Source organism: Mercenaria mercenaria, chromosome 2 (assembly GCF_021730395.1).
Source record: "Mercenaria mercenaria strain notata chromosome 2, MADL_Memer_1, whole genome shotgun sequence".
Lineage (NCBI taxonomy): Eukaryota > Metazoa > Mollusca > Bivalvia > Venerida > Veneridae > Mercenaria > Mercenaria mercenaria.
This window is the reverse complement of record NC_069362.1, coordinates 10,768,107-10,782,207: the sequence shown is the minus strand read 5'-3', so window position 1 is coordinate 10,782,207 and position 14,101 is coordinate 10,768,107. Positions and strand designations below refer to the sequence as shown.

At 36.7% G+C, this 14,101-nt stretch overlaps 1 protein-coding gene across 1 annotated transcript in view; it reads left to right on the top strand.

Moving 5' to 3' along the window:
• The window catches only part of LOC123563161 (DNA-directed RNA polymerase III subunit RPC4-like), a 34,597-nt gene extending 20,795 nt beyond the window's left edge, over window positions 1-13,802 (top strand). Inside the window, exons 5-9 of the mRNA XM_045355782.2 lie at window positions 481-605; window positions 7,603-7,855; window positions 11,138-11,250; window positions 12,562-12,720; window positions 13,376-13,802. Of these exons, the coding sequence (XP_045211717.2) occupies window positions 481-605; window positions 7,603-7,855; window positions 11,138-11,250; window positions 12,562-12,720; window positions 13,376-13,489 (764 nt within the window). The 3' untranslated portion in view covers window positions 13,490-13,802. The remainder of the gene's footprint in view (window positions 1-480; window positions 606-7,602; window positions 7,856-11,137; window positions 11,251-12,561; window positions 12,721-13,375) is intronic.
• The last annotated feature ends 299 nt before the right edge of the window (window positions 13,803-14,101 follow it).

The following is a 14,101-nucleotide window of genomic DNA, read 5'->3' as shown; positions in this document are numbered from 1 at the left end:
AATTTTCCGGAGTGATTTCACGGACGTCCATGAACAGTTTTCTGGAGTTATTCCGTGGACATCCATGGAAAGTTTTCCACAGTGGTCCAGAAAGTTCTGCTGACAGTATTATTCAATAGCAATACATGTGATTAATTACTCTTTTTTGCAGTACATGTGTAGTGTCAGCAATGACATTTTAGTACAAGCAATATGATTTTATTGCATGTGCTCACTTTTGCAGTTTCAAACACTATTATGATACCGGTATATATGAACAAGGAAAATGAATCTTAAAGAGTGACTGATTAGAATATTTTTAAGCATATACATACTTGTGAACAAAGATTAGTTACACTTAAATAATGATGAAATCATTCAAAGAAAGTACCTAAAGTCATCTGTTTTAAATATGCATATTATTTATAAAACCTTTGTGAAGCCTTTGGTTACTTTAGCATTGTATTGCTTTTACAAGAGAATCTTGCTATTTATTTTCAGGTGGAGATTATACGTACTCTGGAGGAGGACGTGGAGGATCTAGTTCTAGTCCAAAGAAGTCTGTAAAAAGAGAGAGGACAGATGAGGAAACTAAAGAAGTTCTAGATCATCTTCTAAGAGATGATGCAAGTATTTAGAGAAATCTTAATCTATTCTGTTATTAATTATGATCACCAAGGAGCATCTAGAATGTTTTATTACACTAGTATAACTTAAACACACAAAAACAGTACCTTGTCTTAGAGAGGCAGTTACGTTATAATTTTCATTTGATTTCAAAACATAGAAAGGAATATATTATACAGAGAGTACTGATTGACTGAGTGGTCAACGTTGCCCTTGTACTCTCTCAGTTTAAAGAATTCTTCAGTTTGAAAAGTCTCTACCTGTGGCTTGCAGAAGGTTGATCGATCCACTTTGTTGTCGGAAGGCGTGACCAGGTGAGTTCCAGCAAAATAAACACCATGACTGTAGTAATCACTGTGTTTGCACTTAAGAAAGACTCATTTCTTACTATGGATAAAACAGGAACTGTGTTAAATATGAATATTTTTGAGACATTTTTCTTTAGTTATTTCCCATTTTTAACTCCATAATATTTCAACTCCTGTTGTATCTTGTGCACTCAATTACCCCAGTGAGTGTTTCTGTCCAATTTAAATGAAACATTAACTTGAAGTGGACATGTGCATATTGTAAACACTCTCATATCTGATTTTTATGCCCCCGAAGGGAGGCATATAGTTTTTGAACCGTCTGTCGGTCTGTCAGTCTGTCGGTCTGTCAGTCTGTCAGTCTGTCCGCAATTTTCGTGTCCGGTCCATATCTTTGTCATCGATGGATGGATTTTCAAATAACTTGGCATGAATGTGTACCACAGTAAGACGACATGTCGCGCGCAAGACCCAGGTCCGTAGCTCAAAGGTCAAGGTCACACTTAGACATTAAAGGATAGTGCATTGATGGGCGTGTCCGGTCCATATCTTTGTCATCGATGGATGGATTTTCAAATAACTTGGCATGAATGTGTACCACAGTAAGACGACGTGTCGCGTGCAAGACCCAGGTCCGTAGCTCAAAGGTCAAGGTCACACTTAGACGTTAAAAGATAGTGCATTGATGGGCGTGTCCGGTCCATATCTTTGTCATCCATGGATGGATTTTCAAATAACTTGGCATGAATGTGTACCACAGTAAGACGACGTGTCGCACGCAAGACCCAGGTCCATAGCTCAAAGGTCAAGGTCACACTTAGACGTTAAAGGTCATTTTTCATGATAGTGCATTGATGGGCGTGTCCGGTCCATATCTTTGTCATTCATGCATGGATTTTAAAATAACTACGCATGAATGTGTGACACAGTAAGACGACGTGTCGTGCGCAAGACCCAGCTCCGTAGGTCAAAGGTCCTAAACTCTAACATCGGCCATAACTATTCATTCAAAGTGCCATCGGGGGCATGTGTCATCCTATGGAGACAGCTCTTGTTTTTCTTGAGTCATGCCCCTTTTTTGGACGTTTAACTATTATAATTTCATTTGTACTTTGTGACCTTAACTCCTCCTACAGTCTTCATCAGTTTTAAATGAAACTTGGTATACAAATCATCAACATTAAGTGGACATGTATATGTTGTTGGGACTTTCATGTCTGATTTTTTTAGCTCACTAATGCTCAGGTGAGTTTTTCTGATCGCTCGATGTCCGGCGTCTGTTGTCTGTCTGTCCATCTGTCGTCTGTCAACATTTGGCTTGTGTATGCGATAGAGGCTGTATTTTTCAACTGATCTTCATGATATTTGGTCAGAATGATTACCTTGATGAAATCTAGACCGAGTTTGAAAATGGGTCATCTGGGGTCAAAAACTAGGTCACTAGGTCAAATCAAAGAAAAACCTTGTGTATGCGATAGAGGCTGTATTTTTAGCCCACCATCATCAGATGGTGGGCTATTAAAATCACTCTGCGTCCGTGGTCCGTCCGTCCGTCATTCCGTCCGTCCGTCCGTCCGTTAACAATTTCTCGTTATCGCATCTCCTCAGAAACTACTAGGGGGATTTTGACCAAACTTTGTCAGAATGATGTATTGGTACCCTAGTTGTGTCCCCTTGAAAATCAGAATGGTTCAACAATTTATGAGTGAGTTATGGCCCTTTGTTTATTTCTATATTTTACATAGATTTATATAGGGAAAAACTTTGAAAACCTTCTTGTCCAAAACCACAGAGCCTAGGGCTTTGATATTTGGTTTGAAGCATCATCTAGTGGTTCTCTACCAAGATGATTCAAATTATTTCTCTGGGGGTCAAATATGGCCCCGCCCTGGGGGTCACATGGTTTATATAGACTTATATAGGGAAAAACTTTGAATAACCTCTTGTCCAAAACCACAGGGCCTAGGGCTTTGATATTTTGTATGTGACATCATCTAGTGGTCTTCAACTAAGATTGTTCAAATTATACCCCTAGGGTCAAATATGGCCCCGCCCTGGGGGTCATATGGTTTACATAGACTTATATAAGGAAAAACTTTGATAATCTTCCTGTCCAAACCACAAAGCCTAAGGCTTTGATACTTGTAACGTAGCATCATCTAGTGGTTATCTACCAAGTTTGTTCAAATTATCCCCCTAGGGTCAAAAATGGCCCTGCCCCGGGGGTCACATGGTTCATATAGACTTATATAGGGAAAAGCTTTTAAAATGTTCTTGTCAATAACTACAACATTCAAATTTGGACCACATGTATATTATTGAGTGGCAAGATGAACCTTGACATGAGTTGACCTTGATTTTGACCTAGTGACCTACTTTCACATTTCTGTAGCTACAGCCTTCAAATTTGGACCACATGCATAGTTTTGTGCACTGGAAAAAACTTTTGATCTTGATTTTGACCTAGTGACCTACTTTCACATTTTTGAAGGTACAGGCGTCAAATTTGGACCATATGCATAGTTCCGTGTTTCAAAATGAAATTTGACATTGATTTTGACCTAGTGACCTACTTTCACATTTCTCAAGCTACAGCCTTCAAATTTGGACCGCCTGCATAGTTTTTTGTACCGAAAACTACTTTGACCTTCACATCGACCTAGTGACCTACTTTCACATTTTTGAAGGTACAGGCTTCAAATTTGGACCACATGCGTAGTTTTGTATTCGGAAATAAAATTTGACCTTGATTTTGACCTAGTGACCTACTTTTACATTTCTCAAGCTACAGCCTTCAAATTTGGACCTTTTGCATAGTTTTGTGTACCGAAATGAACTTTGACCTTTATATTGACCTAGTGACCTACTTTCACATTTTTTAGGTACAGGCTTCAAATTTGGACCACATGCATAGTTTTGTATTCCGAAATAAAATTTGACCCTGATTTTGATCTAGTGACCTGCTTTTACATTTCTCAAGCTATAGCCTTCAAATTTGGACCACATGCTTAGTTTTGTGTACAGAAATGAACTTTGACCTTTACATTGACCTAGTGACTTACTTTCACATTTTTGAAGGTACAGGCTTCAAATTTGGACCACATGCATAGTTTTGTATTCCGAAATAAAATTTGACCTTGATTTTGACCTAGTGACCTACTTTTACATTTCTCAAGCTACAGCCTTCAAATTTGGACCTTTTGCATAGTTTTGTGTACCGAAATGAACTTTGACCTTAAGATTGACCTAGTGACCTCCTTTCACATTTCTGTAGCTACAGGCTTCAAATTTAGACCACTTGCATAGGATTGTGTACCGAAACAAACTTTGACCTTGACATTGACCTAGTGACCTACTTTCACATTTCTCAAGCTACAGCTTTCGAATTTGGACCACATGCACAGTGTTGTGTACAGAAATGAAATTTGACCTTGAGCTAGTCAAGAAGTCTTGAAATTTGGAACACTCAAAAATGGCACATTGGTGGGCGTCAAGATCACTCTGTGATCTCTTGTTCAATTAATCTTCATGAATTTTGGTCAGAATGATTACCTTGATGAAATCTAGGCCGAGTTTGAAAATGGGTCATCTGGGGTCAAAAACTAGGTCACTAGGTCAAATCAAAGAAAAACCTTGTGTATGCGATAGAGGCTGTATTTTTCAATTAATCTTCATGAATTTTGGTCAGAATGATTACCTTGATGAAATCTAGGCCGAGTTTGAAAATGGGTCATCTGGGGTCAAAAACTAGGTCACTAGGTCAAATCAAAGAAAAACCTTGTGTATGCGATAGAGGCTGTATTTTTCAATTAATCTTCATGAATTTTGGTCAGAATGATTACCTTGATGAAATCTAGGCCGAGTTTGAAAATGGGTCATCTGGGGTCAAAAACTAGGTCACTAGGTCAAATCAAATAAAAACCTTGTGTATGCAATAGAGGCTGTATTTTTCAATTAATCTTCATGAATTTTGGTCAGAATGATTGCCTTGATGAAATCTAGGTCAAATTTGAATATGGGTCATCTGGGGTCAGAAAGTAGGTCACTAGGTCAAATCAAAGGAAAAGCTTGTATATGCGATAGAGGCTGTATTTTTCGATTGATCTTCCTGAAATTAAGTCAAAATAATAATCTTAATGAAATCTAGGCCGAGATTGAAAATGGGTCATCTTGGGTGAAAAAATAGGTCACTAGGTCAAATCAAAGAAAAAACCTTGTGTATGCGATAGATGCTGTATTTTTCAATTGATCTTCATGAAATTTGGTCAGAATGATTACATTGATAAAATATTGGTCAAGTTTGAATATGGGTCATCTGGGGTCAAAAAGTAGGTCACTAGGTCAAATCAAAGAAAAACTTTGTGTATGCGATAGAGGCTGTATTTTTCAATTAATCTTCATGAAATTAAGTCAGAATAATAGCCTTTATGAAATCTAGGTCAAATTTGAATATGGGTCATCTTGGGTCAAAAAGTAGGTCACTAGGTCAGATCAAAGAAAAAACTTGAGTACGCGATAGAGGCTGTATTTTTCAACTGATCTTCATGAAATTTGGTCAAAATGATTGCCATGATAAAATCTACGTTGAGTTTGATTATGGGTCATATGGGATTAGAAAGTAGGTCACTAGGTCAAATCAAAGAAAAACCTTGTGTATGCGATAGAGGCTGAATTTTTCAACTGATCTTCATGAAATTTTGTCAGAATGATAGCCTTGATGAAATCTAGGTCAAGTTCAAATATGGGTCAGCTGGGTTTAAAAACTAGGTCACTAGGTCAAATCATGGAAAAACCTTGTGTATGCAATAGGGGCTGCATTTTACACTGGATTTCATAATATTTGGTCAGAATGGTTGCCTTGATGAAATCTAGGTCAAGTTCGAATATGGGTAGTCTGGGGTCAAAAACTAGGTCACTAGGTCAAATCAAAGAAAAACCTTGTGTATGCGATAGAGGCCGTATTTTTCAATTGATCTTCATGAAATTTGGTCAGAATGATAGCCTTGATGAAATCTAGGTCAAGTTCAAATATGGGTCATCTGGGGTCAAAAACTAGGTCACTAGATCAAATCAAAGAAAATACTTATTTATACTCAAGATTTTTTGCTCCAATTTTAATGATAATTGGTCAGAATATTTTTCCCATGAAATCACTAGCAGGGTTCAAATTTAGACAAGCATACAAGCTAAATGCTAGTGGAATTTGAGAATAGCTAGTGGGCTTGGAATGTACTAGCTAATTTCAGCTAGGCAATAATATAACAAGCAAATGTCTTCAAAGCTTGAATAAAGTTTTTTCTGCAGGTATACATTTTTCTGCATGAAAGGAATGTTATCAGTGTTCAACAAAACTCTGATATAATGCATGACTGCAGCTTGCATCAAGTTAACATGGAAGGATTTGACTTTAGCTTGTAAGTGGATAAAAATGGCACTAGCTATTTTAAGCTAATATAATTTTTTTTTGTGACTGGCTACTTACAGAGATTAATCAGTAGGTTTTGGCCAGTAAAATATTAATAAAGTAATTAAATATTATTGTTTAATATTAGCCGGTATCTTTTCATTTTAGCTAGTGAACAAAAAGGGCACTAGCTACTTTTAGCTAGTAGAAAATGTTGCTAAATTTGACCCCTGACTAGGTCAAACATGTTTACACTGTTATGGTGTGTTATGGTGTGTTTCTCAGGTGAGCGACCTAGGGCCATCTTGGCCCTCTTGTTCTTGAGTTATGACACTTTTTTGACTTAACAATATACAAAGTTCTACATTTTTACCATGTATTCTCAAGTTGCCAGCCAATTTGAATGAAACTTACTATACAGCATCAACATCAGATGGTATGCACATGTTATCAAGAGTTTCCTGTCTGATTATGGGTTTTTGGACTTCATAATATAATTCTGTCAAGCATATACAGGGGCATGTGTCATGAAATGTTGACATCATTCTTGTTTTAATAATCTTTCTCATTAACTTCTACTCGAACTTCAGAAGTTATATTTTGACAGGAGCTCACTTTCATATTTGAAGATGTTTAGAAAAACTTTGCCTGTCTGTTTCTACTGAATGGACCATTTGATCTGCTTTGAAACAGAATAAATACTTATTTATTTTAACCTTTAGCCTGCTGGCGGCAAGTGTTTTTGCCTTTGCGACCAGTACGGACAAAGGCTGATCATGGTTTGCACTGTTCGCTATTCACTCAGTAAATTTTCAGTGAACACCCCTTCAAATAATAAATGGTTTTGCCCAAATTGAATGATAGAGCAGTCCATTTTAGAAATTTAGCAGGGTAAAGGTTAACAATCATGATTATGATGAATGCTTTTCTCTTACTTGAATCACTCTCAAGTTCTGAGAATCTCTAATCTCTAGGAAAAGCAGTTCTGTTATATGAGAAAATGTTGTCTTAATCTCATTGCTGGGATCAAACAAATAATCTTAGGGTTAACATTTTAACCACTAGACCACCTATTCCCTTTATTACAGAATTGAGCATCTACACAGAAATGTTGCATGCTTCACATGGACTGAAAGTGTCTTAACCTGAAATATGTAGCTGTAGCTCTAAATTTCTTAATTAAAATGGTCTGTCTTTAATTAACTAATCTCCGCAAAAAATACATTTATGCTTACACTATAAAATATATGAGTAACATACTAATTCTTTCATTCCTTCCATCAGTTTATAGCAGGTGGTAGTTTTGAGGAAGAGGATATCACACTGATGCCAGTCAAACTTCCGATAGAAATCAAAGCAGAACCATCAGAGGACTATACAAAGGTCAAGGTCAAATCAGAACCAATGGATACAGATGAGGTCAAGGATGAAATAAAAGGTCAAAGTCAAAAGGGTGGGAAAGATGAAATGTTGAAAGGGAAACCCAAGGAAAGACAGATAACATGCAGTGAATTGTTTACAAACCCAGTCAAATCAGGTATATATTGCAGGACATTTGCTGTGCACATATCTGTAATGCAGCATTATGCTTCATTTCATGTGTATCATAAGCTTTTAGCCAAGCACTCCTCCATCTCATGTGGAGAAGTTGGCAGTTACTTGTGGAGAACAGGCTAGTACTTAACACTAGTTAGGTTGACTGCCAGTTTTTACGTAACTGAAGTACTGTTGAAAAACAGGGTTAAATCCAAACAAAATCAACCAATCAAATGCCAGACATTATAAGTTTTGCACTACCTAGTTCTGTAGAGAGTACAGCTTGCCTTTTCACCACAAAGGGTGTACTGGAGACTTGCTTAGAAAAAATGGGAAAACATTGTAGTGGATAGAAGTTATAAAGTGAAATTTGCAGGTTTAGAAATTGCATTCAGTTTATATGAAGATTTCACTCCATAGCCTCTATTCTATGTCAAAAACTTTTAACCTGTTTTATGAATACCAAAGCAAACTTCCCTTATTTTTTTTAAGGACATAAACAGGTTAGAACACTATTATTTCCACTATAGAGTAGTTGGAAGCTTATTAGTCCCCTACTGGTTGAAAACCAGTTTCGGGGACTATAGGAATGCGCTTTTCCGTCATTCCGTCCGTCCGTCTGTCCTTCCGTCCGTCCGTCCGTCCGCAATTTCGTGTCCGGTCCATAACTCTGTCATCCATGAAGGGATTTCAATATTACTTGGCACAAATGTTCCCCATGATGAGACGACGTGTCTTGCGCAAAACCCGGACCCCTAGCTCAAAGGTCAAGGTCACAATTGGAGGCCAAAGGTCAACAGGGCTTTTTTCCTGTCCGGTCCATAACTCTCCCATCCATGAAGGGATTTTAATATTACTTGGCACAAATGTTCCCCATGATGAGACGACGTGTCATGCGCAAAACCCGGACCCCTAGCTCAAAGGTCAAGGTCACAATTGGAGGTCAAAGGTCAACACGGCTTTTTTCCTGTCCGGTCCATAACTCTCCCATCCATGAAGGGATTTTAATATTACCTGGCACAAATGTTCCCCATGATGAGACGACGTGTCATGCATAAAACCTAGACCCTAGCTTAAAGGTCAAGGTCACAATTGGAGGTCAAAGGTCAACAGGGCTTTTTTCCTGTCCGGTCCATAACTCTGCCGTCCAGGAAGGGATTTTAATATTACTTGGCACAAATGTACCTCATAATAAGACAATGTGTCATGCACAACTTTCAGACCCCTAGCTTAAAGGTCAAGGTCACACTTAGCAGTCAAATGTTAACATAGCATGAACAGGGTCTGTTTCGTGTCCGGTCCATAACTCTGACATTCATTAAGGGATTTTTATATTACTTGGCACAAATGTACCCCATGATGAGATGACGTGTCATGCGCAAATCCCGGACCCTTAGCTCAAAGGTCAAGGTCACAATTGGAGGTCAAAGGTCAATAAGGTTTTTTTCCTGTCCGATCCAGAACTCTGTCATCCATCAAGGGATTATAATATTGCTTGGCATAAATGTTCCCCATGATGAGATGACGTGTCATGCGCAACACCCAGTACCCTAGCTTAAAGGTCAAGGTCACACTTTGAGATCAAATGTCAGTAGGATTTTTTTCCTGTCCAGTCTATAACTTTGTCATGCAAAACAGGATTTAGATATCAGTTGGCACAAATATTCCCCTGGATGAGACAACATGTTATGCGCAAAACCCAAGCCCAGGGTCTAATGTCAAGGTCACACTTAGAGACCAAAGGTCAGACACGAGAATGACTTTGTCTGGAGCATTTCTTCTTCATGCATGGAGGGATTTTGATATAACTTGGCACAAATGTTCACCAACATAAGACGGATTGTCATGCGCAAGAACCAGGTCCCTAGGTCTAAGGTCAAGGTCATATTTAGAGGTCAAAGGTCAAATTCAAGAATGACTGTCCGGAGCATTTTTTCTTCATGCATTGAGGGATTTTGATGTAACTTGGACCAAATGTTCACCACCATGAGGCACCCTTGTTTTTAGAATTACGTCCCTTTGTTGTTACTTTAAATAGATTTTATTGTAACTTTTTTATTATTGGCCGTAGAGAAAAATCGAGACCACTTTTCTGTGGTACAACATGCATGTTACATCCAATTTTTAGTGTATATTGACCTATCTCTACCTGGTAAAGAGTTTCTTGTGGACTTATATTATATATTTTTTTTTTTTTTTTTTTTTTTTTTTAAGATTAATTTCCCTTTGTTGGTACTATAAATAACTTATATGATAATTTTTTATAATTGGCAAAAACATTTCGATATGAAGACAACTGTGGGTTTTTATATATGCACATTTTAATCCAAGTGTGCTGTTATAACATATTGTATATATAGTACAATATTGTTTATACATCATTGACAGATATCAGTTCATTATGTTATACTGCAGTATAGAAAATTAGGTGCCTTCCAGTAGAGGACTTTGTATTGCATGGCAATACTTCATTCACTTGTTCTCAGTGTTTTGAATTGTTTAGTAAAAGTTAAGAAGTTTGGGGTAGAAATTAATTTTCTGTACACACATGCTACATTTTTATGTCCCAAAAGAGGTGAATAAATGCATTATAATAATCATGCGGTAAGTTCGTTCTTTTTTTATGAACAGTCGTTCAAACATTGTGACTCGGCTATAATTTCAAACTGTTCAAGGTATTCAGTGTGTTGGCTGTAGATGTCAGACCTATATTGTCAAGGTCACAGGGAAGGGCTCCCTGCTTAATAAGTATTTGTCACTTACTAATAACACTTCTTTTGTATTTATGAAAAAGGAGGAGTCCCTGATTCAAAATTACATAACATAATGTTGAATTTACTGCAGATACAGTTTTCATACAGAAGACAAAAATGAAATGTAGCATTAAATGACAAATAATTGTCTCCCACACCACTGTGGTAGGAGACATATTGATTTACTCCTGTCTGTGTGTGTGTGTCCATCTGTCACAAATCTTGTCCACACTCTAAGTCGAACATTTCTCATCCGATCTTTACCAAACTTGAACAAAATGTGTTTGACAATAAGTCCACGGCCAAGAACGATAACTAGCCAAATTGGCCCAGGCACTTCAGAATTATGACACTTGAATTACCGAATATGCTGATGCCAGCGATACAGGTCTTGGTGGGTGGTTGACTGACTCAGATACATAATGGAGAAGAAATGCCAATTTAGATGATTAGGCAGTTGTGGGAGACATGCACTTTTCTCAAAAGCAGCTCTAGTTTTGTATTGAATAACATAAATGTCTGACTTACAGAGGAAGGACAGTTACTGTATTTCCAACTACCAGACATGCTACCTGGTCTGCCTGTAACAACAGATGAAGACTTTAAGAAAAAGAAAACTACAGAAAAATCTGGTAATGAACAGGTAGGTATAATAGACAGAAATTGGGTTTTGCTTTCTATTTTGTCTATAAAAGACATAATCGATTGAAATTGAATGTTTGCTGTCTATTTTGTACAGGCAAGACATAATAATTTGTTGAAGTTGGCCTTTGCTTACTATTAGTATATGCAAGATATAATTATTGGCTAAAACTAGCTTTTGCTTAGTATTATGTATATGCAAGACACAATAATTAGCTGAAATTGACTTTTGCTTACTATTTTATAACTGGCTGAAATTGGCTTTTGTTTTATACTATTTTAGGCATGCTAGACATTATAATTGGCTGAAATTGACTTTTGCTTACTATTTTGTAACTGGCTGAAAATGGCTTTTGTTCTATACTATTTTAGGCATGCTAGACATTATAATTGGCTGAAATTGACTTTTGCTTACTATTTTATAACTGGTTGAAATTGGCTTTAAATTTGTTTTATACTATTTTAGGCATGCTAGACATTATAATTGGCTGAAATTGACTTCTGCTTACTATTTTGTATACGCAAGGTATAATAATCGACTGATATTGGCCTTTGTTCGAATTGATGGATCCCAATACATTATCCCCAATTCTATTACATATATATAGTAACTACTGACATTTGTACTTTGCTGAAATATTTTGCTGGTCTTCAGCTTTTGTCTTAAATGGGAATAAAAATATGCACATATAGTGGAACTTCTGAAAACCGGAAACCTTTGAAAACCGTACGAAACTCAAGGTCCCGTTTTGTTCTGTTCTTATTTCTATATGTTTTTAACTTCTGAAAACTGGAACTTCCTAATTCTGAAAACCGGACAATTTTTGAAGGACCGCTTATATTTTAACACTAAAATTTACTTCCGAAAACCGAACAGCAAACTATTGGCCGGATTAAAAGTGTCACCAATCCAAAAATGCCTGTGGCAAGTAGTGATGACAACATGTTCTTTTATCTATCAGCGATGCTCATTTAATTAATTACTTGATATAAACTTGTAAAATTGTAAAGGATAATAATCTCCTTCATCCTACGTGTAAGAAAACATAACTCTTGTGCACCACCTCCACTTTGCCCACAAAATTTCAAACTTCTGAATTTCGGAAACTTCCAAATACCGAACTTTTAGGCTGGTCCGGAGGTCGTTCGGTTTTCGGAAGTTACACTGAATTGTGTTTTTATCTACTCTCAACTCCCAGTTCATAAGCTTGTTCTACAATTAGGATAGTGTATTAAGATACAAACTTAAAAAAAAAATGAGTGTATTTTGTCAGTTGTAATTCAGTTATAAAATGTTGATATTTTCTTTCAGGAAAATGAACTAAGCAAGAAAATGAGTGGATGTAATCTGGATAACTTCAGTGAAGGTGTTATTGGAAAGTTGGTGGTACGCAAGTCAGGGCGGGTACAGCTGATGTTAGGCAACACTTACTTAGATGTTAACATGGGCACACCATGTGGTTTTCTACAGGTATTTGATTCCATTGCATCATTTCTTTTTCTTTTCTTGTTTCAATCTACCAGTCAAGTGGTTGATTCACATCATGCAGATAATAAGGATGTTGCATGTCTGATTGTGTACCTCAGGGAGAGCATGGAATTAAAAAAAATGTGCACTAGTTAGGTTTCATATCTTCACTGTCCTGATGGTTGGGAGAAAACACTTGTCTGACACAAGCAGATATGTAAGACCATTTTTCTTGTCTACCACTGCAAAATTGTCAAAGATATTGTAAATTATAAAATCATGTAAAAGATGAAATGATCTAAATTCAGGATATCCTTGTCTTTCTCCACTAGGTAAGCAGTCAGTATGTTTCTGTGTGGTGATTTTATTATTTAATGAATTAGAAATAAGTTCTCCTACGCTGTTTTCAACAGAATTGGGGCAAAAGTTGAGTGTTCCTTTGTTACATGTGTCACTATCAGGAAATTTGTTTCAATTGTTTAGATGACTGAACTGCTGTGTTCATCTTTGCAGTAGACTGTATTGTATGATTTCACAATATTGACAGCTAAAATACACAGTAATCTTGTGAATAGGACTGTATATTTTATAACTGTAGCAAAAATTCCAAAGCCTTTGTTTGGTTTAGTATTCAGACCTTGTTATTGATGTATTTCAGGATGTTGCCTCAGTAAAAGTGAATGGAGAACAGGGTGATATATCTGTGTTAGGACATATAGATCACAGGCTTGTGTGTACACCAGACTTTGAAATGCTACTAGATAGCACTTGATACATAATTCCAGTAGTTTAGAGTATTCTTTTCCATAACAGCAAATAAGTCAGTAAGTGACTGTCTTCAATACTGGCTGGCACAGATGGGGGAATAGTTATTGTACAGAATGCCATTCTATGAAGATAGACTTTATTCAAATGTTACCAAGTGTGTAACAGCCTTTTGATGGAAGGTACATTCTGACAGTCACAGCCGATTAGTAATGGGACTAGGGAAGACATATTTGTCTTGTTATATGTTTTATTCATACTAGAAAACAGATTATCTGTTCTGTTAGTTGTTACTGAAATAAATGTTTTTGAAAAATGAATTGTCATTAGTATTTTACGAAACAAGACTGTAGTATTTAGCTGAGTCATACTTTTCATATACCGGCGAGACAATATGATACATGTCAGATTGATACACGTCAGATTAATTCCCAAAATCAGGTCCTAACTTGTGAAGGCTTTAACATTTTCAAACCTAAAAAATGCTTTTTGACAGAATAATTGTGACATATTAAATGGTACAGTAAGTTCCACATATAATTAATACAGAACTACTTGAGATGTCCAGATTTTAGCCATTCTCTGTTGTATGCTTATTAAAATCATCACAAAGATTTTG